This window comes from Rutilus rutilus (assembly GCF_951802725.1).
Source record: "Rutilus rutilus genome assembly, chromosome: 3".
NCBI lineage: Eukaryota > Metazoa > Chordata > Actinopteri > Cypriniformes > Leuciscidae > Rutilus > Rutilus rutilus.
This window is the reverse complement of record NC_140211.1, coordinates 17434831-17453552: the sequence shown is the minus strand read 5'-3', so window position 1 is coordinate 17453552 and position 18722 is coordinate 17434831. Positions and strand designations below refer to the sequence as shown.

Genomic DNA, 18722 nt, shown 5'->3' with positions numbered 1-18722 from the left:
GTAGACTTTGTAGCCATTTTACCATGTGACGTAATAATGTGATTCACATCCTCCAAAGACACAACACAGCCTGTTAGCTCATATCATTTAATGCCATTAATAAAATAATACATATTTTTTCTCAACTCAATATTTTCATAACCGTTCAAATAATAGTAAAAATAACAAAAATATTAACAACATGTGTCATTAGAAAGGCATTAAAACCTATGGGAGTGTTCAAGTTTAGAGGACTAGGACATTAGATCAGAATACTAAATGATCCACCTAGTCTAAACAATAATACAGAGTTGTCTCCCTCCAGAAAGACATTTCTGAGCAGTACAAGCGCATTAAGCAGTAGCATCTTTTTTTTTTTTTAAATATAGTGCTTCACCTATATAACATGCAGTTATAATTTATGTCCGTGTGCCTGGCAGAGCAATGTTCGGCTCTGTGGGCGAGGGCGGCAATGCCTTGCACAGAAGCCTTTTCCCTGCCGCGTCGCCATTCAAGTTCTTATAGGGGTTTTGCCGAGGTCCACGTGCGCAAATAGAGGGGAAACTCATCCCTGCTAGGCAGCAACCCGGACAGGATATGACCTCATCCTGTTCCGGAGGCGTAAGAGGGGTAGTGGCACCGTTGGAGTTGTTAGCCCCCCATCCCAGAGATCGGTTTATAGGAATGGTGCTGTTGTTGTTGTCCGTGTCTAGTAACGGAGGTAAAGAGGGCGGTCCGTTGGAGACCGGGGTGCTCCAGCCATTGGAGAAAGTTTTTGTTGAAGTAACGCCGGCGCCATCTAGTGTATCAGGAGAGCTGGTGCAGTCCATAGGCTCCTCAAACATCGATTTGTTTGGAGACATCAACTCTACATCTAACAGGAGACCAGAGTCATCGGCTACAGCTTCTTGACTTCTCATTTTAAGATTCTCCTTCTTGTCATCCTCAACAGGTGCATCAACAAGCTCGCTAATATTAGACAGGTCAGCAATACACTCATTGCTCATGGTCAACACACTGTCCCTCCCCATGTCCAACATATTTACATTGGCTGGATTTAAATACGTGTCCTTAACACTTTCATTATTCTTGCATTTCTCATTGTCACCAGCGTCACGCAGAGACTGGATGTCTTCTGGCGTGCAGGGCAGTGATTGGCTGCGTCTGTGAAAATGGGGCGGGCCCTTGTCACCGGAGACAGGGCTGCTGGGGTCAGGAGGTGGAGGGAGAGCAAAGGTGAGGGAAATAACAGACTTGCTGGGGGTGTCGAAGAGCTTGATGCGACCGCCGTTGAGGTCCTGGCGCTGGGAGAAGGGGTTGACTCGCATCGGTGTGGTCTGAGTCAGGAGAGGGGACGGAGGGAGAAGCACGTCTGACTTGCTACGGCAGAGACGCTGGTAAGCAGGAATGTCTAGAGAATGCTTTTGACTCAAAGGCGTTGTGTTTGTGGACAACCGGTCTGAAAGGGAAGAGAAAAACTCATTTAAGGCTCAGTTTTTACCACTACGATAATAGTTATTAAATTAGGGTCCTATGATTTTCATGAAGCGGAAAACGCGTACTGTATTGTTAATAAAAATAAAACAAATTATTAAATTGTTAAAGTTTTTTAATTCAATTGATTAGACATGCTTTTTGATTATTAAAATGTAAGCCATTAAAATGGAAAACATGGAATGTGGGGAAAAATAAAAAACTATTTCATAGGGCACTTAAAATAAATGTGTTAAACTTTTAATAAATTGTTGTTAAATTGTAGTTTCGTGATTTCAATTAATTAGACATCCTTTTTGATTACTACATTTTAAATGAAACCATTAAAATAGAATCCAGAAAAAAAAAGAAAAAACCCTGATTTTATAGGGCCCTATTAAAATAGAAACTAAAGAATTTTATTTCTTAAATATTCTAAAACTAAATTATGACTGTTACATGATTTTATTGACATGAATTTGCATTATGTGAAGTATTTACATAAATTTTTGCTGACTCACCCTTTACATCAGGCTCTGTACATTCACTCCGCTCCTGATCACTCACTCTCTTCTCCAGCTCTGCCACCAGCTCTGTGAATGAGGGTCGACTCTCTGGGTTCATCTGGGAGAGAAGAAAGAGACAGACAGATATCATTTCAGAATTTTTTAAATGTCATGTAAACACTTTTGGCTGATTAAAATTGGCCATATTTTGGATAAGTCAGACTAACAGACTTTAATAATATATATATATATAGCTTGGCTTTAACCAGCATTCATGCATGTGAATTAGACCAGATCTTTGTAAGGCGAGCCTTCAAGATTAGCAAAAACAAATGTGCGGTAAACTGGCAAATGGACAATAGGTTCTTTAAATGGATGTCAATGGAGGAGAAGCTTCAGTATGCTTATATGTGTGTTGCGATTAAATATTTATCTCGGAGTGAGCTATATTTGGAGTTTTCAACAACAAGAAATGCTCTTTTATAGTAGAAGACGATTTTGCGACAGGGACTATTCCGTTTACGGCACTACACCTTCATTGTTTATGGTATTCTCAAACAGTGATTGACAGTTGTAAAATGAAAGCGATTCAATGACATTAAAGCTATAATGTGATTAGCTTACAAGGGACACATGATCCAAGTTGACGGTTACGCTTTTCCAATGGTAGCGGAGGTTGGTATCTCATGTAATATGGTTAGACTACAATTTGCCCAGGCATTGTGCGCTTGCTCCAAAAAGATGTGAATTTAATCTTTGAAATATTCGATTACGCATTATGTCATGTATACTCGGGACAGGCAGAAGAAGCCTGTTGCTCGACTAAGCACAAACCCGCTGTAGCTTGAACATAACAGCGCGTGTAAACGTGAGATTTGCAGGGGAGGATGATGTATGATCTGTCATGACAGTAGATAAGAGGTCTTACACTGCAGCAGATGACTGTGAGGTTGAAGAAATGAGGTGGACAGTCTCCCACCATCTGCCGAAAGGCCTCCACATCCAGACCGAAGTCCTGAAACATAGAATCACCACCTAATTTTAGTCTTAAGAAAAAAAAGGTACAAAGCTGATACACACCGCTGTATATTACAAGCTGTACCGTATATAGAAATAAACCACCTGACAAAGACTGGTTTAGTGTTTGGTTGTAAAAAGTAATCAAACAAAGATTTATATGTAATAGCATGAATAAAAAAACTAATGAAATTACTTGAATACAACAAATGATTCAACTTATCAACATGATTGGACACCCTTTATGCTCAGCATAACACTGCTTCATAGCCAGTGCTGTTATCTCACACAGAGTAAACTATGATCCACATTCATAAATCAGGTGAGTACATGAGACTGGTGACAGGAGTTAGCCTGACGTTCGAAGACTAGGTGGAAGGGTGAACCAAACAGATATCGACCAATAAAATACTTTATCTGCAATTCAGGAATAAAAGCACTCAGCAATAAAGGGAAAAATATCTAAAACATACTTGTCTTATTATTTAAATATATTTAATTAAATAAAAATTCTAAAAGAGTGTCCAAAAACATTTGATCTGAGCATATAAGATGCTGCACGTTCAGTTTTTCACCTCTGTCCGTGGGAGGAAGTCAGGATCCGCCTGTATCCGGCCAATAATCTCACAGAGAATGATACCGTAGGCAAACACATCCACCTGTATAAAACAGTGTTTTGAGTCTCTAAAAAACCCATATTTTACAATGAACTTAATAGAACAATATTCTCAATCAAAGAGGATGACGGCACTAACTTTGCATTTGATACTGTGAAATACCAGTAATCTGATTAGTAATGTGGGTGAAACAGTCATTTAAAAGGACTCTGGCCTGTATGTGGGTAATCAATCATAGTGTTTTTGACCTTTTCATTGTAGTGCTCTCCTCGGAGCACCTCCGGAGCCATCCAGTAGGGGGAGCCGACGACAGACAAGCTCTCTTTCCCTGCCTCATCGCTGAAAACAGACAAAGGGAAAACATACAAGTTGTTAATCTTTTTATAATTCCTCCATTTCCACATTTAACACCCACAAACCCCCAGTCCATTAACCCAGAGCATGATTATGTGTGCATGTATGTATAAAAATAAAACAAAACAAGGCCTTGTAAGATCTTAATTATAGCTGGCACACTCATACACTGCTGAGAGACACTTCCTCAGTTTTATTTTGGTCTGGGACTGTGTACTGGCATAAATAGACAGAGGGGAAGAGTGGAGACAAGGGAAGAGAGGGAGATAAATGGAGTAATGTATCACAGTGTAAACACCATTTGGGGGTTTGGGCTAGTCAGAGTGAGGGAATCTACCGCAGCAAACTGCTGAAATACTTTGTCCTTTTTAGGAGAGCTTTCAAAAAAGCCTTCATTTAGCAATGTGCTCAGACTTTTTTAGATATACAAACACTTGTGGTTTTACACGTAAACGAAGCATTTGCAAGCACACTAAAATATGCATTACATAACATTTAAAAAAAATACCAACATTGAAAAAAAATAGGGTTAAGCCCAACTGTGAGTTTGCTTGCAGTCTTTCTTTTTTCCCCCCTCTCTCTCTCTCACACACACACACTCTGTCACCATTAAAATAAACAGGAATGCAGGGGCGGAAACATGTCCCTGATGACTGACATCACATGTACACACACTGGATATGTTCAGAATGTCTTACTACTACTACTACTACTTTATACTCTATACGGTTTAAATTAGTAAGCAAAACAGAAGGCATTATTCCACAATACACATTTCAAATAGTGTTTAATTGAGCAAGTGGCATCTAATTAACACCTTGTTAGTACAACTTGTTTACATTTTTAAATTCAATTTTAGTAAATAAAAGTCTAAACATTTGGTTTTTCAATCAAACGGAATTCTAGTTTATTCATCATACTGGAAAGAGAAGGTCAAGTCAATCCCATTGCATTATGGGCCAGTACTTCATGCAGTAAACTGTTGTACACGACCATTCAAGTGTGGGGTCAGGAAGATTTTTTTTTTTTTAGGAAGAAATGAATCCATCAAGAACACATTAAAGGTGACAGTAAAGACATTTAATGTTACAAAAGATTTCTATTTAAAAAAAAAATGCTGTTATTGAACTTTCTATTCATCAAAGAAACCTGAAAAATCCATTTCATCCATTATCAATTTCCAAAAAAATTAAGCAGCACAACTGTTTTCATCACTGATAATAATAAGAAATGTGTCTTGAGCAGCAACTCAGCATATTAGAATGATTTCTGAATGATCATGTGACACTGAAGACTGCTTCTGAAAATTCGAAACTAAAAAATTCGAAACTAAAATAGAAAATTTTACTGTTACACAATATTACCGTTTTACTGTAGTTTGAACAAATAAATGCAGCCTTGGTGAGCATAAGAGACCTTTAAAAATACCTTTTTTTTTTTACTGACTTCAAACTTTTGAACGGTAGTGTAATTGCATACTATGCACAGTAAATATACATACTGTAAAATAAGAGTAGTATGCTATTCTGAACATTGGCGTTCTCTTACAAAAGACACTAAGATGGCCAAGGCAGAACAGAAATAGCTCTCTGATGGCACTTACATCACACACACCATGTTCTTGTGGTACACATCCGCAAGCCCATCAGGCCGAGACCGTGTATTAAAAGAAAGCTGAACAGAGACTTACAGTACAAACCTCTGCTCTCAAACATAAGTTTAGACAGAGTCCCTATGCTGAGGAATGGATTACACAAGCAGCGAATCACTTTAATATGTCGCAGCATGAGTGCTTCACTAAAAGCAATGTTAATCCACAGGATACATGGATTAACTGTTACATACGGTGGTCAGCACTGGCCAAACAGTTTCAGGTCAAATATAAAAGCACTGGAATATCATTAAAAGTAATCCCTTACTAAAAGGTGCAAGCAGTTATTTTGTTGTTTATGTTGTGCTGGCCAACATGACAGTCATTTCACAAAAGCAACAGTTTTCAGTTATTAATAAGATTGTAGAATGCACTATTAGTAGTCAGACAGGATTCATTTATTTTGTAATCGAAACTCAACACAGCGACCGGCTACACGTAAAATTTCAATCTCTGAAGTGAGAAACAAACAAACAAACAAACAAACAAAAAACACCATTCAAAAGCACTATTCGTTTCTTTAGGTGAAACACTTTTTTTTCTAAAGATGAAAAAAAAATTTTTTTTAACCAATACACTTTAAAACATGATTTGAAGCCGCCCTCGTATTGTGTATAAAAGGCCTCAAATCTAATTGATGTGCTGGTAAGGGCCAAGTTACCTCCCTAAAAGCCACTTAACAGTATCATGAACAGTTGCCAGGAGCATACATTTATCTGCACAATTAAAGCCTTCAGCCATCCTCACACTAGGAAATCTCAGGGGAGTGATTTCTTGAAAGAATAACGTATATCATTTATATGCTTCCATGCCCTTGTGGACGGTCATATATTGGCTTCAATATATGGACAATCAGATTTCTCAAAAATATGATTTCTGTATATTGAAGTGCTCTTCGTAGGTAGACTACCGTTCAAAAGTTTAGGGTTGGAAAGACTTTTTAAAAAGTCTCTTATACTCACCAAGACTACATTTATTTATTCAAAATTACCGTCAAAACAGTAATATTGTAAAATATTATTACAATTTAAAATGATATTTATATTTTAATATATTTTTCAAAATGTAATTTATTCCTGTGATGCAAAGCTGATTTTTCAGCATCATTTCTCCAATCTTCAGTGTCACATGATCCTTCAGAAATCATTGTGATATGCTGATCTTGCTACTCAAGACAAATTTTTAACCTATTATTATCAATGTTGAAAACAGTTGCACTGCTTAATATTTATGTGGAAACAGAGATTCCTTTTTTATAAGGATTCTTTGATGAACAGAATGTTAGAAAGAACAGTATTTCTTTCAAAGATTAATCTTGTGTAACATCATGAATGTCTTTACGATCACTTTTCATCAATTTAATATGTCCTTGCTGAATAAAAGTATTAATTTATTCTTATTAACATCTAACTGACCCCAAACCTTTTTAACAGTAGTGTGTTTGGTGTTTGATAATCTTTTTTATATATATATTTTTTAAATTGAAATACTATAATGTATGCATGCATTAATGAAGTCTTAATATTTTTTCATATGTAGAAATTGTTATTTGTACTTTAGTGTGTCTGTCATGAGTTTGAACCTTAGTTGGGTTTAATGGGCGTTTGAATTTTTCCCCATTGTTATTCTAGCCGAGCGTCTATATGAACTGTTTGTGCGTGTGTTCGTTCCTGCATTAACTGTACATGCTTCACGTCATGTGTGAACAGATACTTGGGTCATTAAGGGTAAAAGTCAACATCATAACCCAAGCATATCTTAGGTATTTAACATCTATTTAATTTACACGTGTAGCTGTGTACACATCTACTGAAACAACAACAGGATATGACTGGGCTGGATGTGTAGAGGCAGCACAAACCTGAAGATGTGCTGACTACATCACATGCTCTTAATCATTTACTCTCCGCCTATATATACACAAGTGCTTCATGGGAAAATGGAAGCTCATCAATCAGTCTTTGGCTGCCTCCATCTCCCTCTCTGGAAGAGTGTGGTATATATCTAATCTTATCTCTTGAGTTATGAAGATGCAATTTACTGACCTGTGATCAGGAATTTTCTCTGCCAGGCCAAAGTCCCCCACCACAGCACTGCACTGCCCATTCTCCCAGCGTACCAGACAGTTCTACAAAACAAAAAAACACGTTCAGAGTGAAAGATAAACATGTATGTGTCTTTAACGTGAATTTGTGTTTATTATTTTACAAAAACATTTGTTTAAAATGGCTGTGTTGTGAACAGTACGCATACAGTGTGAAGTCTCCAGAATATACACTTGTGTGCACGTGTACCTTTGACACAAAGTCTCTGGAATAAACACCCTTCCAGTGTGTGTACCTTTGACGTAAGGTCTCTGTGAAATATGCCCTTGCTGTGGAGGTACTGCAGTCCTCTGGCAATGTCCAGACTGAGGCTTATTCTCACAGACCAGGACAGGAACACGTCACTGTTCAGCAACTGCTCCAGGTTACCGCCATTAATGTACTACAATACACACAGAGGTCAAACATTACCTGATGTTAAATGTGAAGTATGTCATTTCCGAACCATTAGAGGCTAAGAAAAATAATAGATTTCAAAAGTATCCCCATACACTCCTACAGGTCAATCTAATAATTAAACCATGAAACTATTTGTGGGATATTGATACTTCAATAAGAAAAATTACAATGCTATCAATTGATTAGCAGGTGCTACAAACTGAACGTTTAATATTAACTATGCTCATCACCCTGTTCATGTTACATCATACACATACATTTTAGCTAAGATTGTTTTGAAAAATGTTTAAGACCTTGTAAGCATATTGTGTAGTTGTGCTTAGAGTCAACTGTTTTATTTGTGTCGTTTATGCAAAGAAACATGCTAAATTGTGTGGGCATAATTTTTGGCCAGGCTGTCACAAAAAATAAAAAATAAAAAATAATAATAATAATAATAAATACATAAACACACACACACACACACACACACACACACACACACACATATATATATATATATATACATATACACATATACATACACATATACATATACATATACACATATACATATATATATACACATATATATATATACATATATATATATATATATATATATATATATATATATATATATATACACATATATATACATATACACACACACATATATATTATATTATATTATATATATATATATATATATATATATATATATATATATATATATATATATATTATAATATATATTATATTATATATATATATATATTATTTATTTTTTTCATACAACTTTTTTTTGTATAGTAAAGTAAAACCTGTAACTGTAATTTGCCTTTTTGCCAAATAATTTTGTCAGATCAATTTATATTTAAAATAAAAAAAGTATAAATTATTTTCCTTATATTTTGATGGTTTAATACAAAATTGTAGGGCCATTAAAAAGAAATATCCCCTCTGAACATCACTTTTGGCTACTACTGTACCTCAAGTAAACCAATGAATTTATTAAAGTTGTCTCTGCACATTAAACTGTATCAAAGGAAGTAATCCCTAAAAAAAGGGCTATTTAGGGAGTCAAGGTTCCATCCCGACATCAAGGCTGTTCCAAACTGTCTCCTAAGATACTTTGTTTTAAACACATTTTAAAGGAGCATCATGCGTAACTTTTGCAATATATGAAGTATATAAAGCAAAATAAATGATTCCTATATTACAGGAATAAACTACATTTTAAAATGTATTGAAAAGTATTTAAAATAACACACATCCCAAACTTTTGAATGGTTTTGTATATCATAAAATGTAAAAAGTACAGTTGAAAAGTACAGATAGCCATAACTTCAGTAATAAATACAGATGTTTTTTCACTCAACAATTTTGTGTTGTTTTTTTATGCTTGTTAGATTACCGCTGCATTAGCTTTGACAAATTGGGCTCAAGTGTATCTGTGTGTATCATAACACTCACTACTTTACCTCTGTCAGGGCATGAAGGTGTCCCTCATGTACACACACTCCCACAAACCTGATGGGACACACACAGAGAAACAGGGTAAGGGTGATGGGGGGAAAAAACAGGAGAAAGTGCTAACAAGTTCCTTCAGGAGTGACCCATCTCAAGAATGTGAGCTGGAACACCTGCATTTTGAAGGCAATCTTAAGCATGCATGTAAACACTCTCTCTCTCACACACACACAGACATGCATTTAATTCAAACACTCAAGACCACACAAGCTTGTGCAGGTTAAGCAGACAAAAGAACCTAGGACTTTTTGCCCTGGCACATGTAAACAAACACACCATTGATGTGGGGATTAGTTTAAGCTTAATATATTTGTATTTCATAGGTGATAACAATGTGTTGTTCCTTCCTCATACAGTGTCAAACATTTACTCATCAGCTTCCAATTCAATATTTTACTCTATATAAACAGTGGCTGCCGTTATTGAGGCATGACCAAGACAAAAGCCACCATTCTGTGACATTAATATTCATGTTCTCATACAATGCAGTGTTTGTTGCCCAACAGCACAGACTTTGTCCTCTAGGTAAGCTGGACTTAAAAAAAAAATGCTTTCCATTCTAGCAGCAAGAATGAATAAAAGTTTTAAATGAGAACTAAATTAATGAATTATTCAAAGAAACACTTCGAAATTCATAAAAATGAACAAACATCTAGATGGAAACTCTCTTTCCGCCCTGACTTTAGGCTGTGTTAGTACATATGAGAGCCATTAGACCAGAGACTGGTGATCTTATTTACCAAATAACTCACAACACATGTACTGAGGTGGTACCATGGTACAGATGGTGCCAGATTACAGCACTTTTAATTATAATATACTTAATGTTTTGCATAAATAATTATGCAATTTAACTAAAAGAACTGACAAAACTAATAGATATGTATAAGGGTTTGTGTTTTCATATTCGTTCGATAAACATTTAAAATATTTTTTTAATTTTTAAAATAAGTTTGGGGCCGGTAAAATAGGTAAACATTTTTAGTATCGTGCTCAACAAGGCTGCATTTATTTGGTAAAAAATACAGATAATGTGAAATATTACAATTACTTTACAGAAATAAATTACACTTTAAAATATATTAATGGCAAAGCTGAATTTTCATCAGCCATTACTCCAGTCTTCAGTGTCATATGATCGTTCAGAAATCATTCTCATATGCTGATTTGGTGCAAGAATAATTTCTTCTTATTATCAAAGTTGAAAACAGCTCAATCATTTTGTGGAAACCGGGATAAAGGATCACAGTTTCAGGATACTTTGATGAATAGAAAGTCCAAAAGAGCAGTATTTATTTGAAATAGAAAATTCTATTCTTTACTATTAATTTGCGGCATCCTTGCTGAATAAAATACATGTATGCATTTCTTCTAAAATTGCTTAAAAGGATGTTTCTTTTCCAATCAGAGAAACCCTCAATTAAAACATCTATTGTGGCAAGTTTAAAGCAATAAGTACAGAAAAAAACGTAATTAAAAAGAAAGACATTTTAGTAGCACATTTTTTATGAAATCTAATAGCCAATTCACCACTGCATGTATATTGTGAACATTCAGTGTCAGCCAGCCCTGTTGTCAGTGAATGTAGATGTAGGTGTTGCAGACCTGAGTATGTTGGGATGTCTGAGGCGGTTCATCAGCTGTACCTCCTTCAGCATGTTGGCTCTGTTACTGGCCATGGTGTTCATCTTCAGAGCCATCACCTGCCCGGTGATACGATGCTGCACCTTCAGAGAAAACACTTGTGTCACAGACAGACTTTAGAGGTCTATTCATGTCTGGGGCAGCTGGACAGAGATCTCTGGCCCTTTTCTCTCTCTCTTCCTCACACACACACAGCCTTCTGATTCATCCCACACTTCAAAGTCCCTGGCTGCAGGAGACATTCTCTGCACTCAAGAGGACATAGAGTTGAGTCTGTATCGAAAATGTAGAATTTAACATAAAAGAAAAAAAAGGTTTAAAGTTGAATTTTTTAAAACAAAGAAAGTTACATGAAATAGATTTTGTACTATTTGTACGTTACTAATCAAATATAGGCAAATTTGTGACACTGACCATGTGAACTCCTTTGTAAAAACAGACAAGAAGACAAAAGGTCTAACATTATAAAAAATTTAAAATTCTGTCATCATTTACTCACCCTCAAGTTGTTCCAAACTTGTATGAATTTCTTTCTTCTGCTAAACACAAAAGAAGATATTTTGAAGAATGTCTGTAACCAAACAGTTGACTTCCATGAACTTTTTTTTTTTTTCTATACTATGGAAGTCAATGGGGTCCATCAACTGTTTGGTTACCCATATTCTTAAAAAAATAACTTTCATTTACACAGGTTTGGAACAACTTGAGGGTGAGTAAATGACAGATTTTTTTTATTTTGGGGTGAACTATCCCTTTAAGTAACATCATCACAAGTAAAAATGTATTCATTATCTTTCCTTTTTTGGAGTGGCTCATCAGGTCACATCTCAAAGGAAATACGAAACAGCCCCACAACACACTGCTTGATTTCAAGCTGGAGATTTGCATCCTCAAGCTGTTTGGTCCATATCTGGACTAAGTAGCAGCCCCAATCACACATACAGTTGAACCGAGAACCATTATATTATGGTTCATGGCAACTTAAAAAAAAAAAGAAAAAAAAAGAAAAAAAAAGATTTATGGGGCAGAAATTATAATGCGTATCTTGTTTCATCACTACAAATTAAAAAAGTATGCTATTGACTAAGTCTAATGTTGTCTGAACATGTTCCCTCGATGACAGACATTTTCCAAAAAAAAATAAAAAAAATAACCCAGAGCAAGATTTTCCCTCAAGGACTGACACTCTGCATCAAGTGTGTTCTTCATCTTTGAATGTCTATTCAAAAGCAATATGACATTCTAATAAAGCGAAGGCAGAAACCCATCCCTGATTGGTGACACCCAAACCTGTGCCGTGCCGTCTGGCTGGCTGAACTTGTCTGCAGCGCCAAAGCATGCAGCAGGCTAAGATATCATGATAACAATGAGCACCATTATCTGCTTTTATGAGTCTCAAGAAGATCAATAGCTGGAAACTTTCAAATCCATAAATTATCTGATAAAACTCAGCCCTGCAGCTAGAATGATGGAGAGTGAACGATTGCCCGCACATCTGAGGGTGTGTGTCCAATACACTGCTTTTATCAAAGGTAAACAGTGCATTCTCAGGGATGGATACAGAAGACGCCTTAAACACACATAATATGCATTTCGGCATCCAGTGATAAAAATATCTGTGCAGTGAGAATTGAGGTCCTTGAGGCAACTGAGAGAAAGTCTTCTTTTCAAGCAAACAAGGGGTAGGGGTTGTATAGAGCTTTGTGAATGACAGCTGTTCAAACTCTGTGGAGCTTTCCATGGAATTCTATGAGGACAGAATCCATGCATATCAAATAAGCTGTACAGCATTTGTGTTTGAGAGGCAGAAGAGGTGTGTGTGGGATTGGGGGGGGCACAATTTTAACTGGGGTTGCCCACGTAATTGTCACTGCGTAACGTGTCAGACTCAGAGCATGTGCACTACCTGCTAGGTCGCGTCTCCATGGACCCTGCACACTCTTCATACACGAACACACACACTTATGCACTACACATGACAAGGCAAACAGTTGCTGAATGCACAATGAGGTTGCTTTATATGCTGTTGAGTGCATGAAAAACAGAGGTATAGCCTAAGAGTTTGGATGAGTGTGTATGTTTGTGATGAATTTAATTTCTATCAGCATACTTCTCATATTGCAGTTTAGACAGGTGGTCTGAGATAGCACTTAACAGAGCATCATTTCCACCCACTCACACACCAAAGCACACTGCCAGAGACCCAATAGAGCACTTAACAGGCCCTAAAACATTATCAGACACACACAACATTTTCCTTCTTCACAGCTTCCACAGATGGAAGCTTACCATGATCCTGGACTTTGTTTTACATTCAAATAACGTTTGTATAAAAGAAAACACTGGCATTGACACCCAGTGTGTGTGTGTAGTCCTACATTTGATCCAAAGTGAAAACATTTCATGTAAGTTACTTTTTAAGTTTTTAGGTTACCAAACCCTAACCGCAACACAAGAGATAAGCTTCTACCTAGAACTTTTGGGTTATGAGCAGAAATCCACCCTCCAACCAAAGCTTAATATCACAAACACACACCTGCAAAATGTATGAAAATGCATTCACAAATAGACTTCAAATTGTTCAGACTGCACCGATATTTAAAACATACGCAAACTCAAACAAACATGCAGGAGCTCTGAGGCAGCAATAGAGCTTGACATTTATGCATGCCCTGACTAGCAAGAGACACCAAAGAACAAGAATAGAAAGAGAAAATAGGAGAGAGAGAATGCAAAAAGGAAGCACCAAAGGGGGACTTTGTGTTGTAAATTCAGGCTTTCGAAATCATGTCAAAACTAGCTTGCAAATTGTTTACAACCTCAAACTGTCTGACCAATGAGAACATGTCTTTAATGATCATTTCGCAAATCCTCTTCTACTGAAAACCCCACTCCCAGTGTGTACTTTTAACCACACTCTTCATATCTATATTTAATGGAAGAGAGCCCATTTTTAAAACACGTGACACCAAGAGGGAACCAGATCCCATCGATGAGCGTCTTTTCTAATTTACAGAACCCAAGACGCGTTACTGTGACATCACCCCTTTGTCAAAAGCAGATCAGCGTGCAGTCACCAGACTCATTACTGTATTTCAGGAACACTTAATGAGCACACTCGATACAAGGACCTCAACACAATGCTCAAAGGTAAAGGTATTAAAAAGAGAACCCAAATCTCCATTGAGAACTCTGCATCGTTATTCATCCAATAAGAAAACTGTCCCCCAAAGAAAACAAGTGATGCTCTACCTTTTCTTCGCTTTTTTTTTTTTTGTGCATATCTTGACTTTTTATCTGGTAGAGCACAGTGCTAGCAAAACAGCTTCATGGGTTTGGTTCTCAGTGAATGCATGCGCTGATACAACATGTAATGTACATTTAATGCACCATAAGTTGCTTTGGATATAAGTGTCTGTCAACTGCAAATGTAAATGTAAAGTGAATGTTTTATCATTTGCAAACTTTCCAAAATGTTTAGCAATTTTTAAACAAATGGCACTTGGTTTGATTTTTTTTATCTAATGCATTGACATTCATCTATTTTTAAACATCCAAATACACTTTGGAGCTTTTGTGTATTTTCCACAAAGGGGTTTTAAAGCAAATAAACCATGTTGAATGATTCTTTTTTGCGAGTTATAAGGCAGACTGAAAAAAACAAATGATTTAATTCTTGCTCTACAACTCCATCTCATTTGTGTAGAGGGATCTCACATAAATAGCTACTTTGTCTTGGCACAGCCTAAAATGGGAAAGCCTGCTGATCCCACAATGAGGTGAGCATCAAACCAAGAGAAACGCAAAATTATCTCATCTTTCATCACTTGTTTTGGATTTATCAAGGTAGGCAGAAAAAGGCAGAGAACTGCAGTAGTTAGTCAACCAAATATCAACCAAGCCATTATCCGAACCAATGCAAGAAAGGATTTTCTGACCAAACAATTAGAAGAGAATGAAAGAAACTTTTCTTTCTAGAAGTGCAAGTCCTTACTGTTGACACAGTCTTTGAAAAATAAAAACAGCACCTGAAGGATCTGTCACGACAGGTACAGGCACTGCAAGATTGCTCAATAGTATTGTTGTAGGCCATTATGCAAAGAATCTGTTGAAAGCAAACTAAAATTATTATAACTGTGGACTATTAACTGAGGTTGCACATAATTATACATGTCATATTTACATCTTTCATAACCCTTGCACTACAAACAGAAATAAAAAGCAGCGACCACATATTTGCATATATATTGACCTAATCAGCAATGACATTCTTGCAGGCAATAACCGGCAGGAAGTTATTGCCATATTTGGAGTCTGGTCAGTAAATTGGCCTGCAGGGTGAACTATGAGGGATGCTAATTAGGTCTCTTCTCTCTCTGTCAGTCTCGGTCTCACATGCACGCACACAAACACGGGAGTTGAGTTTCCAGCACACCTGCGCACCTTGTCAACGGGTATCCACTTTCACACCAACACAGACCTACTGTCCTTACACAGGTCACGACCCCTTTTCTCTAGCAGAAAGAGGACAGAGTCAGAATGTGAAGACTGTTGTTATCATCTGAATTTTGCAAAGAGGTTCATAAATTGGTTGTCTGTCCAAATCAGTCATTTTGAGAATGTGAAATGGGCCATAAATAAACAGGGCTAAAAAACCTGGAGGCACAATCATAGTCAGCTTGAAGTGAAAAAATGGTTACAGTTACCAAAAGTCACTTTATAACAGGATCATTTCTGTTATGTAGCCTAGTACCTTTTGAGCTCTGTAATGGTCATTTGATTAAGACCTTGCATACAGGTGTATACTACAAATATGCTCTGCTCTAGCTTTGGAACTTAATTTTATTATAAGTTAATGAACAGGATTGGACAAAGAATTTAGTAATTGCATAGGGATTAGGTTAGCCTAAGGTTATCAATAAAGTACTTTTTTTTTTTTTAACACCTTTTGATAATACAATACAGATTTCAGTAATTTTACCAAACACAGTATTACTGAAGACAAGCCAACTAATACTACAAAAAAATGAATAAATGCATTTCATTTAAATCCTGGCTTTTGCTATTAGAAAATATTACAGATATTAATATTAGTAGCATACCATACAAGATTAAGAAGGTGTAAAGTGAAAAGGCATCCATTCAATATACTAAGACAAGTCTAAGACTAACACATAGCCTACTGTATGATATAAACAAATATACTGCATAACAAAAATGACCGAACAAATTTTTTTTTTTACATAAAATGTTCATTTATGAGCTATGCAGCACGTGCAATGTGCAAAAAAGCATCATCAAACAAATAGCATGACAAATATTTACCTTGAAAACCTCTGAGAAGAAACCTGAGCCGATCTTCTCGCAGATAAAGTCATCTATTCGCGCCAGGCTGGACACGGCGCTGCGCAGCGCCCGGTAAGAGGACGGCCTGGCCCGGTGCGCTCCGTGAATCCCGTGCATAAGAGAATCTGAAGCCTCCGGGTCCAAGTCATCTTGGTCCATAACGAAGGTCCCGAATGACATTCTCGCGCACTCTAAATTCTACCACGAGTGTTTACATATCTCTAACGGTCAAGCAACACTCCAGTTTCGAGGTCACTGTTATTTTTTGACAGTAAAAAGTGTCCCGCCTTTCGATCAAGTTAAGAGCAACACGCAAATCCCCGTTGCGCGTCCGGCGCGTGACCGATCTTCAGGTCTCGTACGTCGCTTCCTCCATACTGATGTCTGGCCTCATTTTCAGTAATGCATCACATTCCTGTTTCAGATAAGAAATGAGAAGCGATGTCAACGTCAGATATATTTATATAATCTGATCACTGTCTGCTTAAAGTGTGTTTGCAAGAGCAAGTCTTGCGTCAGTGTGTTTGGTGAAGTTGAACTAGTGTAAATGATAGTGTACATCTTCCGCTACAGTCGGACTGCGGTTAATACATTTCACATAGAAAAGTGAGCCCCTACGCGCTATCTAAAACTATATTTGATACCGTTATTTATCATTTTAAAGTAACCTTTTTACAGTCAATATCATACATTTACCACCTTGTCGTTTATCGTTATTCAACCCAGCTTACCTGCGCTGCTCTACAGGTAGCCTATAAACTTATCGAGTCTTCGCTTCACCTCCTTCCAGTTTTCAGTCTTTTGTAAATATCCTAAAATTCTCGGATGCGACTGCTCAACTCCCCTCGTGTTTCATTTTGAAAGCGACTAAACGGGGAGCCCCTACTGGCATTTGTGTATGTAAGTCGCAGGAAATGTGTGCAGAGTGAGTTTGAGCTCTTATTGGAAGCGACTCACCTGGGCGGGTCCAGCAGCAGCAGCGGCGGCAGATCACCTGCAGGGGCGCGCGCACGCCAAGCGACTGTAGTGATGTGGGGCACCACGCCCCCACACTTTTAGCCCCGTTTTATATAACTGTAGGCTACCTTTGTTGGCTAACAATAAAAGCAATATTTTTTTATTTAGGCAGTAATTAGCTAGTTTTAGAACTTAATATTATTTCAAAGTGTGCGAATTACACAATATTATTATTTAATAATTTCCAAGAAAAAATGTGCTTTCATTTTTTTTTTTAAAACGACTGCATTAATAAATGAATCGAGCTCAGTCAGTCGAGAATCTTTGGCAATGCCAATCTGCCAAATTGCCACTAACACAATTAGCCATAAACGTCAATAACAATTAGGTCTTATTATATAGGCCTTTTTGTGATATGCAGATGTGTAATAAATTGATACACAACGACAGTAGGATTATTATTTATTTTTTCATTAAGTCAATGTACTATTTACAAGTACAGCTGGTTAATATATTTTATAGCCAATCATTTCTAATCGTGCTTTGAGAAACTTTATACGAAGACAACAACATGCTATCAAATCTATGATTTATGAATTATTGAGCAAGACAGTGTTGACTTATTTATGAGCTTAAAAGTGCTTTAGTTTTGACGACAGCATTGGACACCCTTCAGTTCTTTTAAGTTTATTACATGTGTGACGTCACTTAAATATATATATATATATATATATATATATATATATATATATATAATTCACGAAATATATAATAAAAATCAATTTAAAAACGTTTACGACTATGTTTTAGTCCCCCTTTAGCTTCGTATCATATATGACCTTTTGACTGATGAATTTCATAGTGCAAAGAGCACATCTCACGGTAAATAAAGCACACATCTGGCCTCTTGAATAAATGAGTCATGCTTGAGCGCACAGAGCTTATTAAATTGCTCCTCTTGCTGTTGTTAATGGGTGTATAATTGTTATTGCATGCAGCAGAACATGAAGGAGTGTGTATACCATGTAGAAACTGCTCATAATCCTACTGTATACTGCTGCCATCTAGTGGCAAGAGACTATTCAGAAAATAATGTGCCCTCAGTTAAGATTAACCTGAACTAATATGAGGGTTATAGTAGAGGGGTCCACATTTTTTAAAT

At 36.7% G+C, this 18722-nt stretch overlaps 1 protein-coding gene across 1 annotated transcript; it reads right to left on the bottom strand.

Annotated features, from left to right (window-relative positions):
- Positions 1–74: 74 nt before the first annotated feature.
- tesk1b (testis associated actin remodelling kinase 1b) lies at positions 75–17541 on the bottom strand. The gene is made up of 11 exons (XM_084405810.1): positions 17335–17541; positions 16583–17018; positions 11219–11340; positions 9565–9613; positions 7938–8084; positions 7643–7725; positions 3841–3931; positions 3551–3634; positions 2887–2973; positions 1974–2076; positions 75–1438 (listed from the first exon to the last, which is right to left on the bottom strand). The coding sequence occupies exons 2-11, from the start codon at positions 16781–16783 to the stop codon at positions 399–401; spliced, it is 2007 nt and encodes a 668-aa protein (XP_084261936.1). The 5' UTR covers positions 16784–17018; positions 17335–17541; the 3' UTR covers positions 75–398.
- Between the last annotated feature and the right edge of the window lie 1181 nt (positions 17542–18722).